This window comes from Artibeus jamaicensis, unplaced genomic scaffold, assembly GCF_021234435.1.
Source record: "Artibeus jamaicensis isolate MK-2021 breed Jamaican fruit bat unplaced genomic scaffold, CSHL_Jam_final contig_3290, whole genome shotgun sequence".
NCBI classification, from domain to species: Eukaryota; Metazoa; Chordata; class Mammalia; order Chiroptera; family Phyllostomidae; genus Artibeus; species Artibeus jamaicensis.
Genome location: NW_026521779.1, coordinates 573,431 through 586,333, shown reverse-complemented (window position 1 = coordinate 586,333; position 12,903 = coordinate 573,431). Strand labels below are relative to the sequence as shown.

The following is a 12,903-nucleotide window of genomic DNA, read 5'->3' as shown; positions in this document are numbered from 1 at the left end:
TCTAGCCAAGTGAAGGCTTCAATTTCCCACCAGGAGATAGTACAGTGATTCTGTGCCAAAAACACACATTTAAGCTATCCCAATGCCTTAACGTTTTATTTTCAAGTATAAAGGCTTAGTTGGAGAAGGGGGCCAGGGTTACAGGCAGTGGGCAAGGGATCTGGCAGCCCAGGTAGAGGTGGATGTGTGGGCCAGCAGGCTCCCAGATGCCATGGCCAGTCTCATTTGCCCTGTCTGTGCCTGGGACCCTCTGCTGGATGCCAAGAGGCCGAGGTAGCTGTGAAAGGAATGAGGCGTGGGGTGGAGGGCACAGGCTCACATCACCGCACAACACTGGCACGTCTTTTGCTTAGGGCCACTTGCCTCTTCACCTTCAGGAGGAGCAGATGGCTCAGGTTGCTGGGCAGGTGCATAGGTGGGCACGGGGTGGGCACTGGGGTTGGCCCTGGGCTCCTCCACTAGAAGCAGTGGCTGGCACTCGGTGGGCTGCTCGGGAGCTGGGGTCTCTGCCAAGAGGGGGGCGGCATCTCCCAAGGTGTCCTGGCCCTCAGCAGGGGTTTGGGGCTTCATTGCTTCTTTCTCCAGGGAGCCTTTCTGCTTCTCCTGGGGCTGCTGTGGTCCTTCCTCCTCCGACTTTAGCTCTTCCTTGGCCCCCACAGGTTGCTGTGGTCCTTCCTCCTCCGACCTTAACTCTCCCTTGGCCCCCACAGGTTGCTGTGGTCCTTCCTCCTCCGACTTTAGCTCTTCCTTGGCCCCCACAGGTTGCTGTGGTCCTTCCTCCTCCGACTTTAGCTCTTCCTTGGCCCCCACAGGTTGCTGTGGTCCTTCCTCCTCCGACCTTAGCTCTCCCTTGGCCCCCACAGGTTGCTGTGGTGCTTCCTCCTCCGACTTTAGCTCTTCCTTGCTCCCCACAGGTGGCTGTGGTCCTTCCTCCTCCAACCTTAACTCTTCCTTGGCCTCCAGGGGAGCTGCTGCCTCACTCACCTCCTCTGTCTGACCTTCTTTTCCTCTTGACTTTCTCTGCTCTTCTAGACTCACATCTTCCTTGACCTCTTGGGTCTTCTCTGCCTCCAATGGTTCCTCACCTCCTGTTTTCTCTGCCTTCACCGATTCCTCCTCTTTTTTCTCTGCATCCAATGGCTCTTCATCTCCAGCTTTCTCTACTGTTAGTGACTCCTCACCCTTTGTCTCTGTCATCAATGGTTCTTCAATTGCCTCTAGTTTTTTTTCATCTCCTTTCTTCTCTACAACCAATGATTCCTCAGTTTTCTTCTCTGCCCCTAACTTTTCCTTCTCTGCCCTCAATGATCCCTCAGCTGTCTTGCTTTCTACTCCCAATGGTTCCTCAGCCTCTTTCTCTGCCTCCAGCTTTTCCTCACCTCCATTCTGCTCTGCTCCCAATGGCTCCTTACCTCTTTCCCTCTCTGCCCTCAAAGGTTCCTCTGTTTCCTTGCTTTCTGCTGACAGTGCTTCCTCACCACCTTGCTTCTCTGTCTCCACCTTTTCCTCACCTTCTCTCCTCTCTGGCTTCAAAGGTTCCTCTCTTCCTTTCCTTTCCACTACCACTGACATCTCCACGCCCCCCGACTCTGCCCCTGCCTTTTCCTCACTTTCTTTCTTCCCTGTGCCCACAGATTCCTCTGCCTGTCTCCTCTCCACTTCCCAGGTCTCCCCCCCTCTCCCACTCTCCACCTCCGGAGGATTCTCATCTCCTCCCTCCCTTCCCAGTGCCCTCGGCCCTTCCAACCCCTCCACCTGCAGTTCCTCCCATTCCTCACTGAGGGTCACCCTCTCCACCCAAATGAAGGATCCCTCCTCCCCTCCAGAGCCCCCCTGCCTGAAGCTATCAGGGCTGCCCCTGAGGGCCCCTTCCCCTTCTCCAGAAGCTGTTCCCACTAGTCCCTCCTGGAGCTTCAGTGAGCTGGTCTGTGCAGTCTGTGGGCCCCTGCCTGTCTCCCCTGCAGCCTCTGAGTCACTGCCCTCTGTGCCTCCCACCCCTTCCCAGACCACCTCCACAACACCCCTGTCTTCCTTCTCCTTCACCCAGGATGGGAGCTCTGGGTGGTTGGCTTCCAGCCTGTCACCAATGGCTTCCAGCCTGTCACCAATGGCTTCCAGCACCAGCTCTTCCACCTTAGCCTCCAGCTCTGGGCCAGTGGCTTCCCTGGCACAGTCCTCTGTGGCCCGCAGCCCCTGCCACACCACTTTCACCATGCCCCCTCCTTTGGCCTCATTCACCCCTCCTTCAGATGCTGTCACCAGCTGACTCTGCTCCTGCTCCGGAGTGGGGCTGGGTCTGGGGCAGGGGCCATTGGCTTCTGAGGAGGCCCCTGCTGCCCCAGGGACCCTCCTTGATGCTGGCAGAACCCCAAGAGCCTCATCTCTGGACTCAGACAGGTACTCCAGGGACGTGCCCACTGGTTCTGCTGGCAGGGAGGCTCTCTTGTTCAGATCAGTCTGGTCTGAGGAAGTCAGAGGAGAATAGGGGGTGGGGCAAAACAGTTGAGGTTGAGACCACCCAGATTCAGGCCCCTCCTCCTGGGCCCCTATACCTAGAGGCACAAATACTCACCTGCCTCGTCAGTGGGCTGGGAGAGTGGACGGTGACCCTGCAGGAATGGCAGAGACAAGGTCAGGCCACCCCGCGTCTTGACTTCTAAACCCCTACATGCAGGTACCCCTCCCCCTGCTCAAACACCCTCAATGGCTCCCCATTACCTTCAGGACCAAAACTTCTACTGCATCTGAGCCTTCCTCACCCGACTTATTGTCCTCCACTCACACACAGTAGTGTCATGCAGCTAATATTCTGTATCGGAGACCTATTGTATCGTCTGCTACCAAGGGACACTTAAGCCTTTGGCTATTAGAACATACATTCCAAACTGTATGTTCTAATACATAGTAGAAGGGGAGAATACTGTACTGGGAGATGGGAGAGCTGGGTCCCTCCCCATTCTGCCCCTCATTTACTATGTAACCTTGGGAGAGGCACTGTCCTCTCTGGGCCTCTGTTTTTCTATCTGTAAAATGAAGCGCTTGAACCAGAGGTGATGGGCATGTTGATGACCTGTCCTCTGCTTTCCAAGGCACTTGAGGGGCATGGGTAGTCATCTTCCAAGGGCTTTGGCTGCTGATGGGGTTTGGCCCCAGAGCTGGTGACATATTTCCAGCTGCCCACACGGCCCCATCCTAGTGTGCCTGGTCCTTCAACTGTGTGGTCCAGAGCAGTCTGGCTTGCCAGGGATGTCACTGTTGGGGAGACAGTGACTTCAGGTGGGGAGTGATATAATTCCAATGGGAGTAGGCAGGTCATAAATAAGTATAAATAAATCATGTCAGGGAGTGAAAAATAATAATGGCAGGGGAAAAAAGCAGGACAAGGGGTTTAGGAGTGTCTGAGAGGTGACAGGGTGTCTTCTTTAGGTATATGATGTAGGAGGGCCTCTGGGAGGAGGTGACATTGAACAGAGACCTGAAGGAGAAGAGCCGGCCTTGAGTTAAGAAGTGGGAGAGGGTATTCCAGGCAGAGAGGACAGCAAACACAAAGACCCTGGGGCTGCAATAAGCTGGACAAGTTTAAGGAGCAGAGACGGGGGATCAGTGTGGCTGGAGTGGAGTTAAGAAGGGAGAGAAAGATGGGCTCAGGGACAGTGTGGGCCAAGTTTCATGGATCCCCTCACAGTTCTCTGATCCTAATCTCCTTTTTCTAGCTTCCATGCCTTTACAGAGGCTATTCTTTGCCTGGAATTACCTTTCCCCTTGTACCTGGCTCTCACTCAGATTCAACATGGATGTCACTGCCTCCAGGAAGCCTTCCTGAATCTTCAACCTCCCTAAGGTGCTTTCTCTGAGCTTCCCCATGCCCAGGGCTCCCCCCTCCCAGACTCTTTGTACCCCATTTCCTCATCTGGACAGTGAGCTCTCATGGGCCAGGAAGCATGCCTTGTGCATCTCTGGCAAGGAACTTCTGGCTTATACCAAAACTCCAACAAGTGCTTCCCATGACAATTAACAGGTCTTCTCTCTGGCCTGTGATAGGCACCTAGGAGCTAAGGGAACACATCAGGGAAAGGCGGGGACTGTGAAAAACCCACACCTCACTGTGGCCAGGCCCAAATGTGGCTGGAGTTTTGGACTTCAAGGACTACCCAGATGACCAGATTTTACTGTAAAGTATCCTGTTTTTAAAATTATGTGTGTGGCATTAATTAAGGTGTTACCAAACTGAAAGCAAACAAACGAAAAATGCCAAACCTGTGTAGATGCTTCAGATCCCAAGATCATCTCATGGTGGTCTGTTCCTACCTTTAAGGCCGAATTCCATAAGCCTCTCCCACATCTTCTGCCCTCCTTCCTCATTGGCACCATACTAGCAACTATATATTAAAACATTCCATTGTGCCTGTTTCTGCTGCTAAGTTGTGACTCGTGGACCCTCCCTCCACACCTCTTCCAGATGTGTGCCGATACTTTATTTTCAGAGACAGGGAAACTGAGGCTTGGGTAAGGAACGTGGCTTGCCCCAGACCACAGGGCAAAGAAGTAGCAGAAGACCAAGCATCTAAACTGGAGTTGTAGAGAGGATCTGCTTGGGGCCCTGCGGCCACACCCATCCCCAGCCCTTTGCTCCTGCTTACCTGTCTGCGCCAGGTGGGTCTGCCAGAGGGCTTGTGCTGGGCACCTGTGGACGCACTTTGCAACAGCTGCAGCTGAGATTGGAGCCTGGAAGAAAAATGGCTGTTGGGAGCTGAGTCCCTAGACTCATTGGACCCCCACCCCCACCACAGTCTCAATTTGCCACCTCCTGGGAGCGGGCCCAGGGTTCTGACCTAGCCAGGCAGCGGCCAACGTGGCAGGCAGAGACCCCACTCACGTGAACAAGCTGTCTTCCAGGTTCCGGATGCGGGCCTGTGCCTGGCCCTCAGGGGACTGAGGGTCCTGCAAGGTGGTGTCCTCTGGTCCCTCATGTCCCTCGGTCCCATCCATTAGCCACCGCTCCCGAAGAGACTTTCTCTGGGCATGGAAAGGGGCTCCAGCTGGGTTTCCCTGCCCTGTGCAGGTCCCTTCTCCCTCCCCTGCCTCACAGGCTGGGCAGATTTCTTATAGCTCTTATAGCTCCGTATTCACCCAGATGGGACAGACAGTTCTCCCTCAGTCTGGGATACATGCCCTCATTGCCCCCTCAACACTGCTAGGTGGGACAGACACCCCATTACCAGCACACAGCTTCCCCAGGCTGGAAAAAAACACCCATCAACCTCCACAATCCTTCCAGAATGGGGCACACATCCCCTAAGGTGAAATCAATGTCTTTCTTGGCTCCTCCCACCCCAAAGTTGGACAGATACCTTCACTGTCCCCATATTCTTCCCAAAGGTGGAACAGATATCCCCATCACCACCATCACCCACTCACGATCAGGGAAAGACAGCCACCCCCAAAGCCTGGGACCAGTGGCCCCAGCTGCTCCCCCATAATTAGACAGAGGGTCCTATGGTCCTGCGAACCGACGCTCACAGGAACTCCCTCCCCCCACTCCCTGGCCCAGGTTGGGCAGGTGCCCCCACTTGCCACCAACCTTGAGCCGCTCCACGCGGAGCTTCTCTTCTTCTAGCTCCCCGCGCGCTGCACGGATCTCCTCCTGCAGCCGCCGCTTCTCCTGCGCGAGGACTGAGCTGCCGCCAGCCGGGCGGGGCCGTCTCCTCCCTTTCCGCCCTCCCTCCTCCGTGGGACTAGAGCGGGGGGATGGGGGGCGGCGGGGGGATCCCGGGGCTGCAGGGCTGTGGAGCACACGTCGGGGACCGGGGCGGGGAGGGGGCTGCGGAGGCGCTGACTCAGCAGCAGTGGGGGCGGGGCTGGAGGGGGCGGGGCCTGCCGCGCCCCGGATTCTGCGGAGGCCTGGCCCTCACTGAAAGAGGGGGTGGGTCTGTGACTGGGTGGTGGGCAAACCTTGGAATGGGCATCTAGAGGGGAGACAGAGCTGTGGGGGCTAAAGAGATGGGGTTTAAGAGAGATGGGGTTCAGAGATGGGGGTCCTGATAAGGGAATCAAAGGGAGGTGACTAATGGTATGGGGTCCGGAATGGAGGTGCAGTCATGGGAGTTCGGTGAGACTGGGCTGTGGAGATGGGGTCCAGAGAGATGGAGATGCAGAAGTGGGAGACAGAGAAATGGGGTGCAGAGGTGGGAAACAGATGGGGCTAGTGAGGTGGGAGGTTTTAAAAGGGGGTACAAATATGGGGTCAGAAGGTTGGAGTCCAAAGGGATGAACATTTAGATATGGGGGGCTCAGAGAGATTAGCGAGATGGTTAGTGAGAAATGGGGTTTACACACGGGATGTTTGGAAGAGGTCAAGCTTCAAAAATGCAGCATTGGATGATGCAGATTCTGGATGTGCAGGCGTGGGCGGGGGGAGACCCTCGGACTCATCATTTTGGGGGTGGCGGTGACCAGACAGAGGAACTGGAGAGGGGAGGGGCCTGAGGATGTACGTGGGACGCCCCAGGAAGGTGTGGAACTGAGGGTGCTGCTCCTCCACTTTAACGAAGCTAGGCTATCTCCCCAGGATACCAGGGAGGCCAGAAAGAGGCCGGGGGCAAGGCTGGGATTGCCCAGGGCGCTGGGCCGGGCACACGGACAGAGCGTCACTTACCGCGATGACCTCCAGTCGCTGCCGGTAGAGGGAGCTCTCGGCCATGGGCCTGTGGAGAGAGGGCAGAGGCTTCGGAGGCAGTCTCCTACCACCCCACCCTCAGCAGACTGACCTTTTGAATGCCTTTCTCTGAGACAAGATCCTTGAACCATTTGAGAAGCAACTAGAGCCCAGCATTTCCTCTGTTTCCCCTTTGCACCTGGGAGGAATTGGGGAGGCAGGAGCAAAGACCATGACAGTTGAGCTAAAGCCCTTCCTAGGTCTGACATCACCTCTCTGAGCCTGTTTCCTCATCTGTATAATGAGCCTGGATAACTTGAGCCTGACCTTGCAAAGAGATGCCCTAACAAGGAAGTATCCATGCAGGAAAAAACTTAGGACACAGTACTCCAAAAGCAGTAGCAAAAGTTATTATTCATAATACCTTTAATAATTCCCATGATTAATAATACTTATTATTAGTTATAATAACTATTCACAGTCCATCCTACAGAAACTCTCAAATCCTGCCAGGCCCCCAACAGGCTGTGTCTCTTTCCAATTCCAAACCCTCTCTGGATTTTGGCTCCTACCCAGGATCCCTTAAGTTCTGGGGGTGAGGGAGTCTGGGGAGAGAAGTGTCCATCCCACCACTGTGGACACTTGCCATTGCCATGGTAACTCCAGAGCTGCCCTCGTCCCCTGCCACCCCCCAGGAGGCAAGGGTCACCAAGTCATGCTGCCTCTCTAGCCTGGACTCTGAGCTGAAAGGAGGGGAGGAGGATTTGCTATTTAAGGTTTAACCTGAGATACTCCCATCGTTGTCCTCCTTGCAGCATCCCAGGATCCTGCTTCACAGCCTCCAGGGCCACCCTTGGCCCATCTGGGCTCCCTCTGGAAACTGGAATCTGACTGTAGTACTGCAGGGCGCTTAGTAGACAGTCATCGCTGTATCAACCTATCATCATGGACATGCATTGAGCACCAGCTATGTGCAGGTGCTTCCCAGGCCAGTAGCTAGAAGGACATATCTATCTGCTTGTTGTCCTGGACTCTTAGGCCAGAGTGCGTACAGGATAAGCCCTCAAACATTTATTAATTTGAGCACTAACACTGTTGTATTAGCCTGGTTGCCCAAACTCAAGCAGGGCCTCCCAGATCTCCTGTGGCCACACCATGCAGCTATAATATCAGTACATATTTAGCACTTACTATATATAGTGCTCTAAGTGCTCTGTGGGGCCTCCAACAGGCTACCACAGCTACCTCCCCTCCTCCTCCCTGCCCTGATCTTGAGACACTGTAGTTGACTCATTGCTGAGTTGACATTCCAACTGGGAATAAAATCAGCCAACCATTAGCCAGTGCATACCATGTGCCAGGTGCTCTGAAATGCTTTACCTATATAACTCACTGAGTCCTCCCACAGATCCTAAGAGGTAAGTAATATTCTTGTTCCCATTTTATGGATAGGGACACTTTCTGCCTCCAGAAAGTGGCAAAAAGACGTGTCCAAGATCACTGAGTCAAGAATGGAGTTGGAAGCTCTCAGGCCCCAAACACTGGGAACTCTGAGGGAGAGAAGTGGGGTCCAGCACCCTATCTTGGCAGCCAAGAGGCCAGAGATCAGCCTGGGGGGGGTCTGTGATTTCCTTTGGGTCAGGGGGCTGAAGTCATGATTTGCAGGAAGGCCAGACCCCCTGCTAAATAGGTTTGCCCCTGGAGGAGGGCTGAAGTGCCCCTTCTGCTGTCCCATCCCCAAGATGTAATCTCCTGGCCTCTTCCTTGCTGGGGGGGATCAGGTTCCCATTGCTAGGCAACCAGGTTTGTAGTTGGTGAATAATGTAATGGGGGACCCAAAAGAGTGAGGAAACCAAATTGGGGTTCCTTGGGTAGCCCATTTTCCAGAATTTTTTTTACAAACCTCTGAAGCCCTGTCATCCTCCTACTTTAAAAGGCCCTCCTACTTCAAATATTAAAATGGTCTGTACATGCATTCCACATGATTTATCTCTGACTCTACAAGAACAGCGTTCATAGTGGCCTGTTGCCACCAGGAGCAGTTGGTGGCCATTTCATTAAGCAAGCGATCATTTCAATTTTGCCATCATCTTCCCCAGTTTAGGAGCAATTAAACTTTTTCTGTTGGATTTCAAGCGTTTCCTCCCACCCTAGATCCTCAGGGGTGTTCCTAGAGGCAAAACGCTGAGCGAGGGGCTCTGTCATTCCCTGTCCCCCTACCACCCCGGGCTGGACTTTAGGCTTGAAGCCTGCCAGTGGAAAATCCCCAAAAAGAAGAGGGTAGAGGTTCATTTCGCTCATCTGACTCTCTGGGGAGGGGGACATCATAGAGCCTTTAAGGTTGGCTGCTGGTGTCTCTCCACTCCCCCTTGGTCCTTCTCACCCCGGTGGAAAGGTCTGTGTCCCCCATGAACCCCTCCCAGGCCCTGCCCACCTGCCCCCCTGACCCTGGACACTTACATGGGTGTGGCCGGAGACCACACCTGGCTCTGCAGGGCCATCTCCGCCCAGAATCCCACGTTCTGGTCTCCGAGAGATCAGGACCCACCACCCGCTTGCCCGCCCGAAGGTGCCCTGGAGGCTGTGACTTGGCTGGCAGGAGGGGGGGCTGCGGTCAGGCACCGGGAGAGCTGGTCCAGCTGGTTTGGGCTGGGAGGCGGGAGGTGCATGGGGCGAGGGGGGCTGGGGGCTGGCAGGCAGTTCTGGGGAGGAACTATCAGCTGTCCTGATAAATTATTTACCAGCCACTGGCCTCCTTGCTGCACTTGGCTGCCTCCTGGTAAATACACTCTCACATGTGTGGTGGGGCATGTGGACCCAAGTGGGGAGTCAAGAACCGCTCCCTGCCCCCAGAGAGTGGCAGCGCTACTTGGCATGACAGCTATCTCATGTCTAGCCTGCCCACCAAGGATCCCCCACGTGCATGCGAGCATCGCTGCACACCGCACATGTTGGCTACTCTCTCAAAGTACTTACTGCCCTCCCTTCTGGGACCCTGGCTCTGGGGTGGGGAGGGAGGGACTGATCCAGCTAAAGGATTCTGAGCACCATAGGAACCAGGAGACCTGGGCTCTGGGCAACTGTAGGCAACTCACCCCAGGTTTCTAGGCCACAGTTTCCCCTTTTGTGAAGTGGGAGAATTAGATCAAGTGGCCTTCAGGACCTGGGACCCTTACATGCTGTAGCAGAGGCAAGGTCCTGATGAGGAAAGTCTAGAGAACTTTCCACCCAGATCTTAAGGATCTCTGTTTTGAGCCCCATGCCATTCTTAAAGTGCCAGCAACCCTTTTCTCAGCTGACTTCATGTTTCATTTAACCACTCCTTGGGGAAAGCACCTACTTTCCAGGCTGGTGTCCCCCAGTGCTTTCCCTGTCACAGCCTTGGTCACAACTGTGCAGTTCCAAGACAGAAGCCTGGAAGAGAAAGGTCCTTGCCCTGCGCTCCCTACTTTAGAGAGCGCACTCCAGCTGAGACATTCCCGTGGGGCAAAGGGAAGGGACCCACCTACGTCCTGCAGCTTCATCTTCTAGATCCTACTCTGGGTACTTGGGGCCTCAGAATTCCCTGCTCCAGTGATCTTGAGCTCACTGAGAAGGCTTTCAGTTTCCTGAAGGCAAACCATGAAGCCAGGCTGTGCTTCACCCTGTCACTTCAGCCCAGCCTGACCCCAGAAGAGGCCAAAGACAACTGTTGGGAGAGGGGTGAGGAAAGAGCTTGGACATGAAGGACCGTGTACTCAGGTGCATGCACAAAGCTGCTTGCTGTGCAGGGCAGAGTTGGAAGTGGGAGGCAAAGGGAGTCAGACTGAAGACTGGGTTTCCCTGTACCCCCCATGCTAGCACAAAACTCCTAGGGATTGAAAATATTGTCAGTTAAGCTGGTCTCAGTCATTTGGAAAGTATATTTGCCATGATAGGGAGGGAGAACATATTTTTAAAATTGGTTTTTAATTGTGGTAAAATACACATAAAATTTATCATTAGTGTCATTTAGTACATTCACAATGTTATACAACTTTTGCCACCCCAAAGGAAATCCTTCCCTATGAGTAGCCACTCCCCATCCCCCCTCCCCCAGCCCCTGGCAACTACCAATCTGCTTCCTGTTCCTGCTCTGGAAATTTAAGGCCAGTGGAATCATACAACACATGGCCTTTTGTTTCTGGCTTCCTTCACTCAACGCAAGGCGTTAGCATGAGTAAATGCTTTATTACTTTTTATGGATGAATAATACTCCACTGTGTGGATGGAGCACATTCTGTGTATCCATTTGTCTGTCAATGAACAGATGGGTTGTTCGCACCTTTTGTAGGCAAGAATACATTTTATTTAATGGCTCATAGCTTGATTTTTATAAATACAATAACAACAACAATATAAACGAAGTCGTTTTTAAAATGGAACTAGAGCCGCCACCCCAGAGTAACTGCCTTGCGTGTCTTTGCCCCTCACACCTTGGGAATGTTAACACAGGGCAGAGTAAACTTTGGGCTGGGTCCAAAGCAACATTGTGCCCTAAAGGAATGTTTGCAAAGATAACGAGAAAGCAGATCTATGACTACAGGACCGATGAGTACCAGGCTGAAATTTTAAAACATTGTTTAGAATTAGCACCACCGAGTTAAGCTCATCTGCTCCAATAGAAATGCCTTTCTTCTACTGGTATAACTGTACCCCTTCCCTTTCTCACAAATATCCCTGGCCTTTGTCTCCTAATTGGAACACTGGTTGGGTTTCTGTCTGAATCAGTGCTTCCCAAATAGCTATTCTTTTGGATCTCAAATAAATGCTTGTTGCCTCTCACTTTGGCCTTTATTTTTAGATTGACTATTTTATAACTGTTAATGATTGAGATGTATAGTATATAGGTTTCCCTTTGTACTCTTGTCCTGGCTTCCACGCTGAGGCAAGACTGTTCTGTTTATAATCTGTCTGCCTCTCAAACTCAACTGCAACTTCCCAGTCTGATTTATTTCTTTATTTCCAACATCGATGTAGGCCTAGTAAATACTAAGCAACTGCTTTGTGTCAGGCACTCACTGTTCTAGGCGTGGGGCACTTGGGTATAGAGGTGGGAAAGACAAACTAAACTTGCTGTAATGCAACTCACTTTCTAGTGGCAGCAGATAGATAATATGCAAATAAATAAATAAGGGTGATTGGTGATAACTGCAGTATAGGGCAAGTTACAGAAAACAACAAAGATGGAGTTATGGAGGGGGCTGTGTATAATGTAGGCTAGATGATCAGGACCACTTTTTTTTTCCAAAGATTTTTTTTTTAATTTTTAGAGAGAGGAGAAGGAGAAAGAGAGGGAGAGAAACATCAATGTGTGGTTGGGTTGCCTCTTAACCCAACCCAGCCAGGGTAAGGACCACTTTTCTGAAGAAGTGACACTTGAGTCCAGATATGATGAGTACGAGCCAACCATATGATATCATTCCAGGAAGAAGGAAAGACAAGTGCAAAGGCCCTGAGGTGAGAATACAGTGGGTATTTTGAGGGAAGCACAAAGGCTGGATCCAGGGAGAGATTGTTATAAGATAAGATCTGAGAAGTGGGCAGAGCCTTTGGGCAGGGGCAGGGAGTTTGGATTTTTCTTCTAAGTTTGGCAGGGAAGCATTGGAGTAAGGTGAAGTGAGTGGGATGAGGGTGGAGAGAAATGGACAAATTCAGAATGTTTTGGAGGCTGAGCCAAAAGATCCAACAGCAATCTAATACAGAAGGATTGAGGAGGGCAGTGGCTGAGGAAGACAGAAATTCAGGCTGACACATAGGTTTGGGGCATGAAAACCTGAATGGGTGAGTTGCCATACATAGTGAGGGGGAGTAGAGTGGAAGGCAACTGAGTTCAGTTTTGAAAGTGTTCAGATTGACATATCTATTGGACACGAGACGATTTGGGGCTATAAATCCAAAACCTAGGAGAGAAGTCAGAGCTAGAGATGTAAATTTGGGAAACATCAGCACAGAGATAGTGTTTAAAGCATGAGATTGGGATCTGTCAGGGTCCCAGTGTTGGCAGGAAAAGAGATTGTGTGCTCAAACAGAGTAATGGATGAGAACTTAATAGAGTCAGTTTACAAAGGTGTAGGGAAACAATCAAAGCATTGTGCACACCCTGGGTTAGTAACAGCTGGGAGCAGTTACCACCCCTTGGCACCCGTTGGCCTTGTGGGGGTGGGGGAGAGAGAGACAGAGAGAGAGAAAGAGAAAGAGAAAGAGGGATTGAGATAGAGATTGATGTG

The 12,903-nt window shown here is 52.4% G+C and overlaps 1 protein-coding gene across 2 annotated transcripts; it reads right to left on the bottom strand.

Moving 5' to 3' along the window:
• Nucleotides 1-64: 64 nt before the first annotated feature.
• PALM3 (paralemmin 3) lies at nt 65-9,312 on the bottom strand. 2 transcript variants are annotated; one of them, XM_037145804.2, is made up of 8 exons: nt 9,116-9,312; nt 7,439-7,592; nt 6,656-6,704; nt 5,582-5,662; nt 4,877-5,016; nt 4,641-4,725; nt 2,573-2,609; nt 65-2,462 (listed from the first exon to the last, which is right to left on the bottom strand). In XM_037145804.2, exons 2-8 carry the CDS (start codon nt 7,471-7,473, stop codon nt 316-318), a joined length of 2,574 nt encoding a protein of 857 aa, XP_037001699.2. In that variant the 5' UTR covers nt 7,474-7,592; nt 9,116-9,312; the 3' UTR covers nt 65-315. The 2 variants fall into 2 exon arrangements, with proteins under 2 accessions (XP_037001699.2, XP_037001698.2); XM_037145803.2 differs by lacking the exon at nt 7,439-7,592 and having other exon boundaries at nt 66-2,462.
• Between the last annotated feature and the right edge of the window lie 3,591 nt (nt 9,313-12,903).

Bases quoted from the DNA above. Each gene is read 5' to 3' on its own strand.
- PALM3 (XM_037145803.2), bottom strand. From the start codon at position 9,156: ATGGCCCTGCAGAGCCAGGTGTGGTCTCCGGCCACACCCAT. The intron at 5,017-5,581 runs GTTGGTGGCAAG...TTCCATGCCCAG, and splicing joins TCCGCGTGGAGCGGCTCAAG to AGAAAGTCTCTTCGGGAGCG. The intron at 2,610-4,640 runs GTAAGCAGGAGC...CCATTCCTGCAG, and splicing joins GACCCACCTGGCGCAGACAG to GGTCACCGTCCACTCTCCCA.